This window comes from Xyrauchen texanus, chromosome 1 (assembly GCF_025860055.1).
Source record: "Xyrauchen texanus isolate HMW12.3.18 chromosome 1, RBS_HiC_50CHRs, whole genome shotgun sequence".
Taxonomy (NCBI): Eukaryota; Metazoa; Chordata; class Actinopteri; order Cypriniformes; family Catostomidae; genus Xyrauchen; species Xyrauchen texanus.
The window spans coordinates 23117501-23137104 of NC_068276.1; the positions used below are offsets into that span (position 1 = coordinate 23117501).

Genomic DNA, 19604 nt, shown 5'->3' on the forward strand with positions numbered 1-19604 from the left:
CACTATGAACTAACAAGATCTATCTATAAACATTTCCATTTTTATAAACTAACAAGAATAATAAATGCTGTAAAAAAATATATTGTTAATTGTTTGCTCACGATACTTAATGCATTAACTAATGTTAACAAATGGAACCTTGCTGTAGTGTTACAATTAAATTCTCATTCTTTCTTCCCTTCCTTCCTTCCTTTAGGAAGTGAACAGTAAGACAGTGTCTTTGTGGTCCTACATCAATAGCCAGCCTGAGGACTTCACCAATCCCTTCTATGTGGACTATGAAAACCATGTGCTGTACCCCCTGGCCAGTATCAGGCATTTAGAGCTGTGGGTTGGATACTACGTACGCTGGAACCCCCGTATGAGACCACAGGTGCAACATGTTGTCAACACATTAGCAAATATTAGTTGAGTTAACAGGAACAGCATCTATATTGTCACTAAACCAACATTTCTATGTGGTTTTTGACATTAACATGTCAATCAAGCATGTAAACAATCAACATGATGATGTGGCATCTAGTTAAACCTGTGACTGAGCTTTTACACAATAGCTATGTTTCCATGCAAGTTTAGAATTAAAAAACATGACATTGCAAAAACAACGTGCGAATAACACGGCATTTCCATCCCATGTGTTCAAAAGAACAAAATAATCACTTCAGCTCTTCATCACAGTTTGTATTGGACATATTAGCTCTGCAAACTCTTTGCAGGCTTTGGATTTTCAGGACACTGTTATTTCAGGATGACCAAAGCAACATTTCAGATTCAATGATTGGTCCGCTGGTTAGTCCAGTTATGAACGGTCACTTCCTGTATTCCTATGAAATGAAATGTGATGTGCATTTCTTATTATTGAATAAAAAATGTATCCACCTCAAGCAAGCATATATGTTTTGTTATGCACATTTTGGAGATTTTATTCACATCTTGGTGTTTCTGTCCAGCTTATTTTATGCGATATCCCAAAATGTTTATAGAAGTATGTAGATTGAAACCCAGCTGTTGACATGTCTCAGAGGGAAACTGAAATGTGTGTTGACTTTTTTATAGATGCCTGTTCACCAGAACCTGAAGGAGCTGCTGTATTTGCGAGCGGAGCTTCAAAGGAAGGTAGAGGAGTTACAGAAAGAAGTATCTTCATCGCGCTCTATCTCCTCTTCTTCAGAGCACGCATACTCTCCCTCACATGGTAGTACACCCCTACACACCAGTGTTTAAAAAGCATGCGGAAACTCAGTCACAGATGAGAGAAGTCATCCACAACAGGTTGTGTAGAAATAATCTGTTGGTTACATTAAACTTATCTGTTTGTCATTTATACTCACTGGAAAATGCTTTGGGTTTGAATGTACAGAGGCCCAGCGTTTACTACACACTCAGGAGAAAGCTTGAATTCACTGCATGAACACCCAAAATGAATTGAAAAGCTTTTGATCGTAGATTCAATAATACAGGTTGTGAAAAATAGCCAAGTATTTTAACTTACATGTTTAATTTCCAATGTTTGACTTGTAAATATGCTCAAATTTAAATAATTTATTGGTATGTTGCTGAAGTAATTGTCTTTTTTAAAACACATTTATAGTCCCCAACAAATGTGTCCTTTTGCTATTGTTTTACTGTTTAATAGTTTCTATTTTTCCTCAGCATAGCCTGCCTCTGTGCCAATAACAGTACAACCTAGTCAAATTTCACCTCGGTTTTAGCTCTTTAATAAATTGTACAAAACATTTCTTGTTGAACTTGGATTATGTGTCAGGCCTTTTAGGTTGGTAGGATAGTTGTTTTACATTAGTTATATGGAGAATGGGTTCTTGATAGTGTTGAAGGCGGAGAAAAGTTGTGATACTGCCGTTTTGGAACCACATATTTTATTTTCCTCTCACAAGCACTTGTTAGTGGGAAAGTAGAATCACGTGCATAAAATACCAGTGAGTGCAGCCTGTAGTGTAGGTAATGTTTACATACACACTTTACCCTGTACTACTGAAATGTATGTTTACACCGCTGAACGTAAAATAGGGACCATCAGATGATTATATTATATAAAATTGGTAAAGTATATACAGTGTGTATATATATATATATATATATATATATATATATATATATATATTATTGATAATATACAGTATTAATTGAAAGTTTCACAGTTTTGTTTCCCATATTATATATTATGTTCTCTTCAATAGAAGCCTTTATCTTCATTTAAAGGTTGCCAACATTTGTACCTCCCCTTATTGTTATGTAATTATATAGTGTGGGGAACAATTCAGATCAGTGGAACAGCTCAGGGTCTGCACCTGAAGAATATGCCAATTATTGTTTCAAAAACCTGTTTACTCGTAATCTTTAAAACGCACCTTTAAAAAATGTCTTGTTTTCCTCCTTGATGTTTTTTGTTACCCCTTTTTATTTTTCAATATACACAAAAATTCTATGTCAGACTGACATACTTGAAGAGAAATAAATTAATCAAAGACTAGATTCACTGTTTATTATTGGGTTTCTTTATGGTGATCTGTTACTGCCAGGTATAGCCAGTAAGTTACAAAGTGAAATTTGAGAACACATTTGAATACATTTAGAAATGATAAATTTAACATGTAGAAAAGGACTGCCAGATTAAACATGTGATTGTGTGTCTTCGTTACATTCTGTATTTGAGTGCGCAGGCACTAAAGAAAGCAGTGAGATTTTACGCAGAGGGTCAATATCTCTTTGAGGTACAGTTAAAGCCAAATTTATATTTATGCAATAAACGGCAGACCTAAGATTGTAACTACAACAATGACAGCATTACAATCTCATATGTGGCAGTAACATGATACATGAACTAAACTGGCAGTGCAAATCCAAAACACTTCCAAAAATGTATCGCCCAATAACACATTTCACAAGTTCATAAATAAACCCAGTACACAAGAAAAACCTTTAATATCTACAGCTAAAATCCAAAACATGCATGTATGTACAGCTCTGCGTGTACACCCTTGTTTTGACAAAATTGCAACTACTGGCCGAACAATTCCAGAGAGCCTGAAGATCCTTACAAATACAACCTCCACTATATGAACTGCTGGTATACTACTAATATGGTCAATGGAAAGAATCAGGGAGGTTTTAACAGTCAGATCATGCATCTAAGCAACATATTTGGAAGCAGTTCTAATAAATGTTTTTTTGTTTGTTTTTTCAAAACAAATAAGTGATAGGAGTTGTTAAAAATGCTCAATACACTTGTGAATTTACACATTTGTCTTTACAAAAACCTTTGTATCTTTTACTTCTCTAATGGTGAAGTCTGATTTACACATTCATTGCTTTTCCCAATGGATCACTTGATCAACACCAAAGCTGAAGAACACGCAAAAAGGCAAAACCATCACCTACATGTTTCATATTTGGTGTTCTAATTTCTGACAAGTGTAGCACCAATAAAGCTACATTGTTCTTGTAGCCTATCAAACAAAATCATAAGAGTAAAAAAGAGTTACATTCAGCTAACATTCTGTTCGTTTTCACCATAGATGAGGTACAAAAGCCTTGTTAGGACACATTGTCATGTGTAGAGGTGGCCAACATTCAAATATTGTGCCATTATGTTTCAGACATTAGTATCATCTACTTCTGTAACTATAGTTAATTTTGGGTATGTGAGAGAACAATATTTTGGATCTGTTCAAACTGTTGTCCTGTGTTAAAATGAAACTGATTGTTCCATCTAGTTTGCACACATTTAAATGAGCCCTTCAACGGATGCGAGTGTAAGTGTTTCCTTTTGTAGGTTAGTAGGGTAGCGTGTCTTCCCTAATGTTAGCGTGGTAAGGCATCGGAAGGAAAGCACCATTGGCAAGGGCTGGGGGGTAATAAAGGTGCACCTGAATTCACAGTGAAAAACAACAGCTACAGGAAAGTCTGGAGCATCAAGTGGGGGATAAAATGGCAAGGACTGAGCTGCTAAACTCTACTTGCTTATTCTCTTGACAATTCTAGATGGTGACCTTCCAAATCAGAAGAAATAAAGGGCCTGGTCTTGCTCAAAGGCCGTACCCTTGCATGAAGGCAAGTGGAGCGGACAAATCATCCATAACAGACAAGTGGGAATGCAGCCAGGGATTCGTTAAGGCAATAGCAAAACTAAACAGGGTGCAACAGGTCTACAAGGGCTCTAAAAAGTATTGAAAGCTAAAGCACAAACATGCTACAAACAATACAAACACTAGACTAGGACAATTACTACGCCGTGTAATTCAAGGGGGGGGGGGGGCACAAACATTTATGTACATTTTCTGCTACAAGTGTAAATAGGGATACACTGATACGACGGTTTCAGTTCAAACTTCGGAGCGGTACACAATATACAAGCACGTCAATCCCTTAAAATCCCAAAAAGGCAATCAGTCAGATATACAAGAGTTACTACACTGCTTAATTATTGTGCTAACATGAAAACACAACTTGATTTATTTCCACCCGTGACTTACTTCACGCTAATGTTTCTAGGCCTTCTTATCACACTAAATCCACCTATCCCTTAAAAGAAGGATTTTCAATCACTGACATCCAGCTAATACACACAAAAACAGTCAACACGATTTCTTCATCAACAAAACCACACCTTCACAGTTATACTTCATTTGAATCATTGTTTCATTTATATAGCAAATTAGACGGTAAGCAGCCGTTGGTTAGTTTTGGACTCCAGTCGCATTTTCTCTCTCTCTCTCTCTCTCTCTCTGTCAAAAAGTAACTCCAGTAAAAAGTTTGCCAAGACACAAAAACCTGCATATATGTGTAACAATCTTTTCACATTTCTCTGTGAAAGCAAGGCAAATATATACAGATCATGTAACATTACAACAAAAAAAAACCTTCCAAAATGTTAAAAGTGTGAACATAAAACAGAGGACAAATCCTTCAGAAATTACAAGCATTTCAATTGCAAATGACATGTATTCCACAAGCAACCAATTTGTTAAGCCTTTCTTGGTAACAACAGTCTTGACCCATAAAAGCATATTTCTCTGATTATCCAATCAGCTGTTTCTGTAAACATTGGATTAACCAATAATCTGAGTGTTCAGGAACAAATATGCATTTGTGCATAATAGGAATGACTAGCTAATTTGACACAATATTTTTAGTAAGTAAACAAAAAGACTTTAGCGTAGTATAGTGTGGGACTGATAGTATGGGGTCCCATACTAATTCTATAAAAAGAATTGTGTGTGATTTCTCAAATCTCTTTATTTGAGACCTTTAGACTCTTTAGACCATGCTAAAATACATTTTTAAGTGTTTTCCATTTCATAGCAATTTTATTGCAAACAGGCCTAGTAGCATTGCTGCACATGAATAGTTGGGGAAAAAAAAACACAAAGTTTAAGCTTGATTTAAATAGTGACATTGGTGCTTCAAAAAAAAAAAAGGTGATGTGCTTCAGATGTGAGGGGATATATAGTGGTATTTGAATGGGAGATGAAAGATTTAGCACTGCACCCTCTTCAGCCTGGATGATTATGAAGTTACACAGCATTTTCCTCTGTCGGTGGCTCAGCATTTGGGGGCTGGAGAAGAGTTTGCTGAACTGGATGAAAATAACATTATAAGATTATCATTCAAAGCTTCTCATTCTATATGGAAAGAAGTAATCAAGCCATAAAAACATAAAATGATCACTTAAGGACCAAATTAACAGGGCAATTCACTCAAATCTAATTGTGTCGGCGGTAAAGAAAAAAATTATTAATTTAAGATTATTTTACTCTGTATAGGGGCACCCGGCAGGGTTACCCTCTTTCCCCATTATTGTTCAGTCTTGCCCAGAAACCATTAGCAGCCATGATAAGAAAGGAGGAAGATTTTCCAGGGGTGGTATAAGCTTTTGCTTTACGCAGATGACATTTTATTATCCATCTCCGACGCCACTAGATCTATGCCTTGCCTCCACAGAATTATTAATTCCTTCTCTTAATTCTCAGGATACAGAGTGAATTGGTCTAAATCCGAAGCTTTGGCTCTGACAGTGTACTGCCCAGTAATGGCTTTTCATCCAGAGGCCTTCCAGTGGCCCAAACAGGGCATTAAGTATTTGGGCATTTTATTCCCAGCTAATTTGTCTGATTTAGACAGAGTTCATTTTTATCCTTAATAAAAAGGTTTTCGAGCGATGTGGGCAGGTGGGCTTCATTACATTTATAGATGATTGGGAAGGTTAATGTTATTAAAATAATTGTATTCCAAAATTAAACTACCAGACTGTTATAGTCTCTCCCTGTCATAGGTGGAAATCGCGCGGGGGGGGATCTGAGGGTTGTCCATCTGAGGGTTGTCCCCCCCTAAAATATAATTAAAATATGTGTATTGTAAATAATATAATGATATATTCTTAAAATAATTGTTTAAGAAATAAAATAATACAAATGCAAACGGGGCAACAACAAAAAAACCTTGGTGTCCCCTTCAAAAATTGCTCTTGAGAATTGTAATGTTTATTGTCCCCCCCAACATTTTTATGAAATTTTCGCCCCTGTAGATGTTGTAGATGTTCTCCTCTCTTATTTCAAGCAATTTGTTAATATAGCAAAGTCCTTCATTTGGAATAGTAAACATCCCAGATTGCATTTCAGTAAGTTACATAGCGTCACCTTCCTAAAATAATTGCCTAAGTCATTTTTTCACTTTTCTCAGAAAACACAAAACACTGAACCAATAATTGAATATATGATATTTATTGATAATGTCACTCAAAAAGGTAGAATTGCGTGATCTGTTCAACTGAGGATGTGGGCGATTTTACCAAAGGTGGCCAGCATCATGAGGAGATGACTTATGCAAAAAAATCATTTTTGTCAAAAAATGACTTAGGCAATTATTTTAGGAAGGTGACGATAGGCTGATTGACAATGGTGGGCTAGGCCCACCCAAGATTTAGTTTTATTATTACGCATTCGGTCTCAGATATTTTGCTCATTGGTTGCTTAAACCTGAGAGAGCCCCTCCCGGGTTTTGTATTGAACAGGAAGTTCTTACCCCTATTTTGCCACCGCAAAGCCTTTCTATCAAACTAACCGGAGAGGTTAAGTTACATTTGCACTCGGTATGGACAAAAGTGTCCAGAGAGTTTAATTCTGACATTTTTTAAAATGTTGCCAAATATATAGCTGAACCCTAAATTATGGATTAAAAAGTCCCCTTTCTGTTGGTCAGAGTGGATTGTGAGGGAGGTTATTATATTCTGTGACCTATATGAGAGTGGAGTGTTGAGATCTTTTGAAAATTTGCTCTGTATTGTTTTTGGGAGTAGTTTACACCCCCCTAAAGTGGCAGATACTCTGGGAGAGGTCATGAGGCATCAGGGTATTACTCCCTGTTAATTCAGAGTCTGGGGGCAGAACTTCAACTTCTCTCAAGAGATTATGGGAGAGAGATTTAAACTTGGTATTAGAGGAGGGAGTGTGGGCTAGGATTCGTCAAGTCTGCATCTAGAGATGCAAGGAAGTGCTTTATGCAATTCAAGATATTACATAGATTCTATTGGACCCCCTCTAGACTGTATAGGCTTAAAGACACACCCACCTACTGGCGATGCCAATCAGAAGATGGAGACACAACCCAAGTTTTTTGGGGGTGTGTTAAGATCCAAGAGATTTGGTTGAAGGTTCAGAGTTTCATATGTGGCATTGTAGAACGGAGGAGGGTGGGGCCGGGCTGGAACAGTGCACGCTCAGTCCTCAATCAGCCTGATGGGGGCACGCAAGGGATAAAGGTGGCCGAGGACGACAGTTCAAGAGAGAGAGAATTACATGCTGCTGTAATGTGTTTGCAGGCAGCTGCCCTCTATGTGTTTGTGTGTGTCTTTTTATTTAATTAAATATTATTTATATTGTTAAACCGGTTCTCGGCCGCCTTTATCCCTCGCGCGCCACCATCAGGCTGATTGGGGACTGGGTGTGCGCTGTTCCAGACCGGCCCCACCCTCCTCACTCTACAGACGTTTTGGGCACTCAAATTTTGTTTTGCCCCAGATACTGTATTCTGGGTGATGGAGCGGTCATAAATTTGGGGGACAAACACATAAAAAATTGTGTCCTGACTAGTATTATGATTGGCAGGCAGATTATTTTAAGGGGATTGAAGTTAGATGGGGCTCCTTCATTCCAGGAGTGGTATTCAGAGATGGGGAGGGTGGCAGCTTTTGAGGAGATGTCAAGCAGAAGGCTGAGGCCTTGAGATTCATTTGATAGGAAATGGGTATTTATTATTTAGTGTTTTTGGGGGACTCTCTGGGAGGGGCTGTGGAGAGGGAAATGTAGGTTTAATTATATATGATTATTATATTTTCTTTTTTGTATTCTTTTCATCTGCCAGTAATAGTGCGATGTACAATGTTTTATACATAAATCACAATCTATCACAAGCCTAAATTACATAGAAAGGAGGCGTGTTTGTGTGGAAAGGAATCACATTGATTTAATTTAAATAATGATGCAGCAAGTTGCAGCACTATTTCAGTGAAGAATGCACCCGCATAAACTAGATTGCTGGGTGGTTTTGCAAATAAGTCACAGGTTTATGCACCGCAATACCATGTGCAAAAGTGTTGCAACTGTACAGTACATTTGCCCATAATTTGTTTAGGAGTTTTACATCTTAAGAAATAGACAGTACTTTTGACAAATGTTTAAAATGATGTACACTCACAGGAGTTATATTTTTTAACTCCTGTGAGCGTACATCATTTTAAACATTTGTCAAAAGTACTGTGTATCTTTTCCTAAGATGTTGAAAATGCAAACTGGGATTTTTTTATATTTTTTATTTTTATTGAAATGCTTCTAAAAGCCTTGTCCTGAAATTTGAAAAATCAATAAAAATACATAGACACAAAAACATAAATAGGGGGTCACTACCTTGTGGCTCCTGTGCTACTACAGCATCTGGAGCATCTGCCTTCACCATATCTGCATTCAGACTCTCTGTGTAAGATAAAACATGTGAGATGATTATGAAACAATGGAAAAATATAAGAGACACGGTACTTTTAAGAATAAAACTAGTTGCCCTTACGCTGTATGCTGAAGCAAAACTTCTTCTTCTGGTAGGAGATGTAGCTGCTCACTGCACCGACCAAAGTCATAGCAACAGCACTCACAATGCCAGCAATGGTACCAGTCTCAGCCATAGTGTCTACAATGAATATTTAGAAATGGGCTGCAATAAAATGTTTGATTGGTTTAAAAGAGAATGTGGATTTGTAGTAGTGTGTTGGACTCCTTACAGCTAAATTGTTAGCTACTGTATTTCATACCATCATTATTTTCATCAGCAGGATCCAATTCACTACCTCCAGTTGCTCGTCCACCTATAGAAATATGAACATTGAAATGACACACCTGCAGTATGCCAATCACCATTTTTGTGGGGAAAACGTTTTTTTTTTCAGTTAAGTTAAATTAAGAGTCACCTTTGCCTTTGTCTGGTTTGTAGGTGTCATCATTGCCCACATCCACAAGGTCATTGTCTGTGAACTCACCACCTGAGAAGTTAGAAAAGGCCATTAGCCTACGATCAATAAAATAAGTACACATACATGTGTTAATATTGGGTCTACTAATCCTATTAGCTTTTGTGATCCCAAAGTAGGAGGAAAAGCCCAGGATCCCAAAACTGCAAGAAACAGAATAGTGAGCTGCTGATAGGATCCAGACCGAAAACCACCATGGTGGATACTTAAACCCAGAGTCCATGCAGGGTTTGCTGTTAAGGTGCAAGAAATCAGGAGCCATGTTGGTCACTGGGTTAATACAATTCCTTAAAGCACAATGATGATCCAGACAGTCAATTAGATTTTGTTAATGATGAGGTTTTGATTTAGGGGTGCAAAGGGGGATTCCTTCAGCCAAGAAGATAAAGAGAGGAAGAGATTGGTAGGAGATACAGTATATCCCAAGCAACTTCACCCAAAATGAGGTGCTTATTTTCTTACCACCAGTTCCACCTCTGCTGTTGGGTCTGCCGTCATCACGGCCTCCACCTCCGATGCCTTTATCTGGCAGGGACAGGAGATGCTATCAAGCCTGGATAGCTTGGGTTAATCCATGCTGACTTGCAATATTTTGAGTGACCCAGAGTGAAATTACACTCTTTTTCTGTAATTAATGTTCATCAGCCAGACTTCTCGTGAGATTTGAGATTAAATGGTAATTTAGAGAAATGGGAGTGGATAATATGTAAATTAGCTATTGATTTTCAAATTATTTTGAGGCTCAAATACACTAAAGAAAGTTAACCTAAAATTTGGTGGTTTCATTCAAGACAATAATATTACATTTAACACTGAACCAACCTGAATTCATTAGGTTACACCCAAAAAACAAAAAAAATGAATTTTAAGGGTTAGATTAAGTAGAAATAGACCTTTAAGGTAACAATTGTGCCACTTTTTACAGAGTTGGAAACAGTAACTATCATAAACTGAGCTTTATGTCTTCTAAAAAAAATTACATTTGTTTGCCATACCCCAAAATCATACCTCAATACTTTTGTCTGTGAGATAAATGTATTGAATCTAAAGTGCAGTAAATTAAAAGAAAAAACTATTTGGCTTACTGCTCTATGTACTGCTTACTGTTTCTTCTGTCCCTTTCTATTTCCTTTTATGTAAATCATAGCTATAAGAGGGGAACTGAGAACATATTTCCATTTCTCTTCAAAATGCTTAAGTCTTATCTGATGAAACAGTTTATTTTAGCCTAAACCTTTCCTCAACGTGACACGAAATAGGCTGGTACTATCTTTAGCACTATTTTAATCTGAGGCACATTAGCATGCAAACAAACCTGAGAACTATCATTACATCAGTGTTATCAAAGGTGGCTAACTAAATCAAATTTCTAGAGAAAGTTAACAAAAACAAAGAAAGAAAAACACCTACCGCTTTTGCCAGAGTTTTTGCCATTTCCTCTGATGTCGTTGTCGGGGTCCAGGGCATCTTCAAGATTAAAGTCCTCCAAACCTATCAGGCAAAATAGGTTGTCACCATACATAACAAATGAAACATGAACAGTGTTCACAGAAATGTTACTACAGCTAAGTGCCAATGAAATACACAGATGTTTCTGAGTAACATAATGTGGTAGATGTTTTAAAACTAATTAACTGTTTATTTATTTATCCCCTTTTCTCCCCAATTTGGAATGACCAATTCCCAATGCACTCTAAGTCCTCATGGTAGTGGAGTGACATGCCTCAGTCTGGGTGGCGGAGGACGAATCTCAACTGCCTCCGCGTCTGAGACCATCAATCCGCGCATCTTATCACGTGGCTTGTTGAGCGCGTTACCACAGAGACATAGCGCGTGTGGAGGCTTTACGCTATACTCCGCGGTAACACGCTCAACTTGCCACACACCCACCAAAAGCAAAAACCACATTATAGCGACCACTAGGATGTTACCCCATGTGACTCTACCCTCCCTAGTAACCGGGCCAATTTGGTTGCTTAGGAGACCTGGCTGGAGTCACTGGATTCGCCCTGGATTCAAACTCGCGACTCCAGGGGTGGTAGTCAGCATCTTTACTCACCGAGTTACACAGCCCCCCCCCAAATTAAATTTTTTAACTCCTTTGTAATTTATGCAGTGAAGATGGAACACAAGACAAGACTTTGAATGATGACAAATACAAATTGTAATATAATTTGATAGTGGGATAAAATTGATTCCCATGGGCGCACAGGAGCAACCATGGGAATGCTTGTGATGTGATTGGCTAGAAGTCCCTAACGCAGTGGCCAATTTTAGGCATATTGTAAAAACAAATATACTTTTGCACCCTTCATCAATGTATGTGCCATTGAGGCTATCCAACAACTTTTTGTGTCAACAATGTTTTTTAATTGGTCTTTGGGTTTCTGGGTTTGGAGGGCTTCAATGTACAAAATCAGTCAATTATTTAGGGCAGTGGTTCTGAGCACAAGAAGTCGGAAGGGGGGTGCACATTCTTTTCAAGGTTTAACTTTCCCTCTCTCTGCTTTTTCTTTTTGGAGCTTAGCCTGCCTAACTAGCTGTCGGTGCAGCCACGGATCAGATCAACAGTGGGTTTTGAGTAAGCACCTCAAGACAGACATTGTTATTTATTTATGTATTTTTTATCTGTAAATGTAAAACACAAACAACATTTAATAATGGAATATCAGTTGTAAAACAGGGTGCATTTCTTCTAAGAGGAATGAACAGAGAATGGCTTAGACCTTTTAACATGTTACATTCAAAGCATAATAAATGATGCAAAATGCTCTGATTACTAAAATTAATGGCCAGAAGAGATAATAACTATCTTAAACCAAATACTGTTATTTTTGGCCTTTTTTGCTGTTAATCACATTCTGCTTTGAATATACATCTTTAAAACAACACATGTGAACGTAAAATGATGAACGGTTTCTACAGGGTAACTGACAGTATGGTACACACCAGGCTGGACTTTCCGAGAGGAAACAGAGGTTTGGAGATGTTTAGCGGTTGTTTGGGGCAACAGGCCCGGGCGAACGGTGGGCTCAAAGAAATCAGTGGATATCTCTTCTGTTAGTGGAGGTCAACATGTTAGTAAAAGGTTCACATATATACACAAATATATATATGTGGCCAACACAGAGGGTGCTGGGTATCGAAACCTAGGACCAAGACTCATTAGACACCATCAATCAGTGTTCTTTTTCGACTATACCATTTTAAATTTTGTCACATATAAATACTGTTTGGACTCTGACATGACTTTATTACCAACACCATACAAATTCTTAGACATAACTCTAATGTCATTACACAAGAATAATTAATTTTATTGTGGCCTTCTATGCCATATAACATTTGTATATACGGTTGCATAGTACACCAGACCAAAACAAACCCTTTCTCTTCATAAAACACTTTCTATCAGTGAGATCCTATCCATCAAACTGGATGGTCCTTTTACTCTTCATAATGCATTGCACAAAACCGGTACATTTTAGCTCTCAGAAGCCTGCCCCCAGGGACTTATTCTAAGGGCATGAGGATTTTTTGGTTCCACATTTTAAGATCCCAATGGTTCCAGTGTTTATTTAGGGAGGTTAGAAGGGACATTTTCTATAGGATCATCTGAAGCAGGAACAATGGATGCATCTTTTACCTGTTTGTTTGGGCTTGGGCTTTACTGGGTTCTTGGTTGTGGTCTGCACAGGAAGCTTAGTAGGTTTCACTATTTAAAAAACAAAACAAAATAAATACTTATATATATATATATAATCATTTAAATTAAATCGGTTTAATTTTCATGAATTGTTATTGAGTCATAAGAGACGATGAATGATCACATCATTCAATTATGTAGGCCATTAATAATTGTAATAATAATAATTTGTAGGCCAAAAATAAGGCCATTTAATGCCAATAATGGAGTTATTAATTAGCTACAAATCAATGATTATCCTCACCTGCTGCTCCTGCACCACCTGCTGGATCCACTTTAGGTGCTGGGGTAGCTGTAGTATGAGTATGTAGTATGTTAAATAAATTAATCTACAAAATACATTCTTTCTGATGCAAAGACGTGACGGAGAGACAGACTCTCTGTCGTACTTACATGAGGGTAGGTCGTCATCAAACGCATCTGCCAAGTTAAAATCCTCACTGATGCCTGTAACGCACACAACAAGATATGAAACATAAACATAAATGTTTCATCACATCATGAGCAAGCATGTATTTATGTAAATCATACCTAAACACATCCGGATATAAAAAAAACGTATAAACGTATGACAATATGCATACTTCAAGCAGATCACTGCAATTTAATTATCTTATTTTATCATAAATTTAGCCATTATGAGGCACAATAAATGTCAGATGATAGCAGTATAATAATCCTGGTTCTGATGCCCAGCTTTACCAAAGACTCTTTATGATACAAATTCCACAGTTGTGCAGCTGCATTCCTGGATTTTAACAAAGACATAAAAATGACAGCTCAGCAGTGCATTCATGAAGCACAAAGGGACAAAGAATCTTTTGTATTTACGTGCAAAACAATAAAGACGTTTCTGTAAAGTTTTTTCCCTGTGTCTCATTTTGACAAATAAAAAAAAAGGGTTGAGAACACACTATAAAATAGACATTTACAGTATATTGCTATTTAGATTATTGTATTGCACAAATTGATAAGATTAGTCTGTGCATTGCATTTTTCTCTTGGTTTTGTTTTGTAATAACAAGTGTTTATCTTGCTCAATGTCCAGCATTTATTTTTAGCCCTGGGCCACTGATAATGTAGTGCAACAAATCCATTCAGGTCAGTCTTATCCTTCTTTATTTCTTTATCTGTCTATCCCTCTGCCTTTCTTTTCCTATTTGATTACTAAGCAGCTCTGTTGTGCGGTTATATGTTGTCTCATTGCACACCCGCTTTACCAATGAGACTAAAAGCCACAGCTGGCCCTCAGGCAGCCGTGCCAAGGCCAGCTCAGCACTGGCCAGCCTGTTATATGATCAATATGTCATGTGGCAGCACTCATTCTGATACATGCTTTTCCCATTCACAACAAATGCCTGTGTTTTTTATACCATACCGTAGCTACAATATTATTATTGGATTTAATGTTTAATGATGCATCTGTTATTCAGATGGTATGGCATTCATACATGACTGACATACATATTGTAGTTACTATATACATTAACCGAAAACAGTGGTAACTATCCTCTCATGCGTAAACAATGTGTTCTCAGGTAGGAGTGTGTTATCACGTATCTGATTACATATACATCAGAGGGTGTGGCTGAAAGGGTAATGAGGAGGGAACTTCTGCCAGAACAGCAGCTTGATCTTCACACTGGCTTTCTAAAATTGTCAGTTCAGTGGTGGCTTCAGATAAGGGGTCCTTTACAAAATAAAGGGTGGGGTTCACACGTTCTGTGGTTTTAAACACTATTCAAATGAGTATTTCACAGCACATGATTTAATTTCTTTCAACAAGAAATGTCCTGGTGCATAAGCCTACCTGGTTTTTGCCAGCTTTGACATACATTAGCAACTCATCTTTTTCAGAGAGACACCTCCTGACATAAAACGATGGTATCTCCCTATCTTCCGCAGTATCCAAAAAATTCCAGCCTCATTGCTGTACCTGGACGCATTGTGCCTTCTTGTACGCATGCGCTCTGATTCCAACCTCCCTGATGTACCTGTTCTGTGGTCAGCCGAACTGGGGACTATTTTAAAATCACATTGTTCACCGAATATATTTTCAGTTCAGACAGTGCATCAGTATTATATTTAGTTCATGCCCCGAAATTCAATATGATTATATAAATAAAATATGATATAATTATTGCTTGAAAAAAATAAAAATGAAGCATTAAAACGGCTATTATATCAATGTGGGCACACACAAACAAGTCAAATGTTAGAAATTATGGTACTTTATTCATATATTCATAAACAAAGACTGCTATTCAGTCATGAAATATTGATGAAATCACCTAAATAACCTCACTTGTCTATATTTAAATATTTCTGTCCAAAGGTATAGTAATAACTTAAATTAATACATCTCTGTGCAACAATACAAAATAATAATTTACATTCATATTAGCGATACACTTGTTAATATTCCAATGCGAAAGGTAATATTCTTATCATCATCAATATTCCTTACGCTCTTGTTTATGGATGAATATCATCAAGGTATCCGAGTGAGTGATCATTTGTTGAGTTTCAACATGCAATGCAAAGGTTAGTGGCAATGGCAAGACCCAGACAGATGATCGAGACTGTGTTCTTACAACGCAACTCGAGCGTCTAATTCTTGTGTGTTGTGCTTTCAAACTTACCTTAAAAGAGCAAATTGTGGTTTTAAAAAAAATGCATTTTAGAAATGCTTAAATAAAGTGCCGGTCTTCCACAAGGCATGGCACGGGGTTCAACAAAGAGAGGCGAAGCGCTTACCTTTCACTATCAGCAGAGAAAAGACTGCAAGGAGCGTCCATGTTGAAAGCTTCCCCATGTTAAAAGTCCGAAATAGCTCTTGGATTTAACTTAGGCTATATTAAATATTTGCAATAGAGGATATAATTGTGATTATTTGCCCTTGCGGCCTAGCAGGAATTTAAAAGGTCGTAGTGCCTCACTTTGCTCAGCAAAGGCTGCGAGACGAATAACAGTCCGCAAGCGTGTCTGCAGTAGAACGGAAGCCCTGAACCGCAACCTGGGGAAAAAAATAATAACCTTGGCCACCAGGTGGCACTATCAGCAAACATGTAATTATGCTTTTAATGCTTTCTCTGTTGTCATGTGCAGACTTTCATGGTTGCACAAAACCGGTACATTTACACAAGAAGCCACAACTACCTATAGGTAGTTGTGGCTTCTTGTGCAACCTCTGGAACGGTGGAGATCCATTTGTAGTGTACACTAAATTATATTATATAATATACTATATTAGTGTGTATGCATCCTCTGAAATGGACTTGGGTTCTCACCACTAACTGTAATTGATAGAAAAATATTTCCATTATCAGTTCAGTTAACTCAACTGTTGATACAACACCTGTACTGCAATGCATATATACAATACATAAAATAATAAAGAATACCTTTAGCTTTCAGTAATTCAGTCTCACCTTTATCAAAACAAGTAACTATTCTTCTGTGGCCAGAAGTATATGACACCTTTGCAGGAGTCTTTTGGGATAACGCAACGCAGTGTCTCGCACAGCTCACATAAACTTCAATTTGAAGTTCAATTTGAAGTTTATGTGAGAGTTTATTTGAGCTGTGCGAGACACTGCGTTGTGTTCTATAATTGGTTTAGGGAACACTCCGCTACAGCTGACTATATTCGTTTTGACATGTCAGCGGTATCTGCAAGTACGTGTCACGTGACTTTCCGTTGATGCAACCAATGAAATGACACTTCAAGAAAAAAATACTGAGGACATGACCTCGGTGTCCTCAATGGTAGTTACGTCCATGGGTTCATGGTAATGTTAATGCATGAGTCAATAGACTAAACGCACGTTCAACCGGACGACTGCAATGGAGATATAACAGGAGATACTTTCAGAGATTGAAAGACACTTTTAAGAACCTACGTTTTTAAATATAATCGTATCACATTAGCACATTTTCCGGCACCTGGTGGCCAAGGTTGGTACCGCATTTCTTTTTTTGAAGAGAGAAAAAACTATTTTTGAAGAGAAAAAATATATAATTTTTTGAACAGAAAAAATGTTTGAAGAGAGAAAAAAAAAGTAAGACAGGCTCAGGAAGGAACGGAGACCCTTTTTTTCCACCGTTTTTTTTTCTTCCACCTTGTGGTTCAGGGCTTCCATACAGTGGGAATGCGGGAGCTCGATATGAGATTTTTGGATCACGTTGCTTTAGGGTGGTTCCTTCTGTTCAGCTCTGCTTTGCACGCCGAAATTATAATCTCTGTTTAAACAGCTAGCTGGTCATGAGCTGGTCCAAGCTGGTTATTAGCTGGTCCAAGCTGGGAGACCAACTTAGATCAGCTGCCAGTTTTTCATACCAGCTCAAGGTGGTCAAGCTGGTTTTTGGAACATGGTAGCTGGTCGACCTATGGAGTTATGCTTGTGCCACAATTCTGCCCGCACAAAATGATATTTTGAGCGCATAAAATTTTTGCATGCTCAAAATATCATCTTGCACCCACAGAAATATTTTTGTGCTCTCAAACTATAATTGTGTGCACGTAGAATTGTGTAGAGTGTATGAGAAAGCGAAATTTAAGAATTCTGAGCAAATTCACATTCAAATAACATATATTTAAGCACAAAATTTTTGTTTGCTCAAAATGAATTTATCTTTGCAAGAAGATGCATTGCTTTACAATGCTGAGTTCAAGCGGGTGCAAAGTAAACTGTGTTGCGCTCAGAATATCTTGCGCTTGCCGAACAGTTTTTTCACTCAAAATATCATCTTGCGCGTGCAAAATAACTTTTTGTGCACTCAAAATATCATCTTGCACATGCCGAAATGTTTTTGTACGCTCAAAATTCATCTTGCACTTGCAGAAAAAAATTTTGTTGGCTACTCAAAATATCATCTTGAGCATGTAAAATAAGCTTCTACCAGTTTGGACCAGCTACCATGTTCCAAAACACAGCTACCATCTTAAGCTGTTAGTACTAGACTAGTTTGAAATAGCATGTGGTTAATCATAAATTATAAGTATTGTGGATTAGGTGAATTTCTCTTGGATAAAAATCCAACGCTTTCAAGAAGGACTTTGTAACAAAATACGCGCCTCTTAGCAACGTGAATGTGTTTATAAGGGGCTCTTCGGCACCACCTAGAACATGGGCATGTTCGGGGGGCTATCTACCACATCCCTTTTGAGGTTCAGTCACCAAACTTTGTACACAGATCTCATCAAGCCGGACAACTTTCGTGCTGACAGTCATAGGCTCTGCTAAAAGGGAAGTTGGCATTTTGGATTGTTTCAAAAATGCATGTTTGAATTTGAAATACTCCTCCCAGGGATTTAATGGTACAGGTAGGCTACCAAATGTGGGCGACATCATGCCAAGACATTGACGATGTCTTTGCGAAGGGATTTTTTTATATATTGAACGGTGTTGCCATGGCAAAGCGACAAAATAACGTAAAAAAAAATGGAATAAGGAAAAGTCTCATATCTTCTGCGTGCTGAAAATTAAAAACATCAAAATTGAACCAAATGTTTGTCCTTGCAGGCTGATCACTGTGATGTGACTAATGTGGGTCACGGTCGTAGCGCCACCAACTGGCGGAAGGAAGTGTGTCACTTTTAACAGACATGTTCGCCTGAATTGCTTCAAAAACATACAGATTAATATCAAGGCATTTGCACATTTTATTATGAAGGGTTTCTTGATATCTTAAATACTGTTGGCATGGCAACGGATTAAATGTCATGATTCCTTTTTGTGCATATTCACATGTTTTGAGGTATTTGTCATAATTTAATTTAAAGTTTAATGTTAATGAACATATTAATTACATTTATATAAATAAAATATAGTAAAAATATCAACTGAAATGTAAAAATACAAGAAAACCCATGTCTAATCCACTGTCTGTTAATTATCTGACTGGCAATTACAAGAAATGGCCAATAGAGGGCATCCAAGCTCCAGAACTGTTGGGAATCATTGAAGATTCCCAACAGTTCCGAGTCTGAGTCCAGAAGGGATGGGGGACTGAGTTCATGAGTTGGTTGAGGTCTTTTGCAGTCGAATCCATTCAAAAAATGCAAACAATGTGTCCCCACTCAATATATACATCAACTGAGGTGCGGATGCAATCTTTGTTAATTAAAACATATAGTTGTATATGGACGGAGTAGAACCTTTAACCTTTTCCAGCTGGAGCGTTAAAATTTGGGAACAATTATTCCCATGGTTCCCGGTACCGTCCAATCACCGATTTTATTTCTGAAATCAGGCAGATACTCATGACAACATAAGCTAAAGGCACATATGATTGGTAGAAAGAAATGCAACCAGATGGATAATCTCACATGTGCGTGCGTATTTCATTTCCTCCTAGTCT

General features: G+C 37.6%; 2 protein-coding genes across 8 annotated transcripts in view; one reads left to right on the forward strand and one right to left on the reverse strand.

Annotated features, from left to right (window-relative positions):
* Positions 1-4746, forward strand: part of mtmr1a (myotubularin related protein 1a) — a 19479-nt gene extending 14733 nt beyond the window's left edge. For all 3 annotated transcript variants that reach the window (XM_052099901.1, XM_052100699.1, XM_052101422.1), the window contains 2 exons: positions 197-373; positions 1057-4746. In XM_052099901.1, coding sequence (XP_051955861.1) covers positions 197-373; positions 1057-1224 — 345 coding nt within the window. In that variant the 3' untranslated portion in view covers positions 1225-4746. The remainder of the gene's footprint in view (positions 1-196; positions 374-1056) is intronic.
* cd99l2 (CD99 molecule-like 2) lies at positions 2489-16237 on the reverse strand. 5 transcript variants are annotated; one of them, XM_052106390.1, is made up of 12 exons: positions 15999-16237; positions 13635-13688; positions 13486-13533; positions 13182-13250; positions 12485-12592; positions 10946-11026; positions 9998-10060; positions 9476-9547; positions 9320-9373; positions 9079-9198; positions 8922-8987; positions 2489-5596 (listed from the first exon to the last, which is right to left on the reverse strand). In XM_052106390.1, the coding sequence occupies exons 1-12, from the start codon at positions 16054-16056 to the stop codon at positions 5535-5537; spliced, it is 855 nt and encodes a 284-aa protein (XP_051962350.1). In that variant the 5' UTR covers positions 16057-16237; the 3' UTR covers positions 2489-5534. The 5 variants fall into 5 exon arrangements, with proteins under 5 accessions (XP_051962350.1, XP_051963019.1, XP_051964564.1 ...); XM_052107059.1 differs by lacking the exon at positions 15999-16237 and adding an exon at positions 13773-15946; XM_052108604.1 differs by lacking the exon at positions 12485-12592.
* Between the last annotated feature and the right edge of the window lie 3367 nt (positions 16238-19604).

Coding starts and splice junctions, on each gene's coding strand:
- cd99l2 (XM_052106390.1), bottom strand. CDS start 16,056: ATGGGGAAGCTTTCAACATGGACGCTCCTTGCAGTCTTTTCTCTGCTG. Junction 13,251..13,485: donor AGGTGGTGCAGGAGCAGCAG/GTGAGGATAATC, acceptor TTTTTTAAATAG/TGAAACCTACTAAGCTTCCT. Junction 12,593..13,181: donor GCCCAAGCCCAAACAAACAG/GTAAAAGATGCA, acceptor CTCCACTAACAG/AAGAGATATCCACTGATTTC.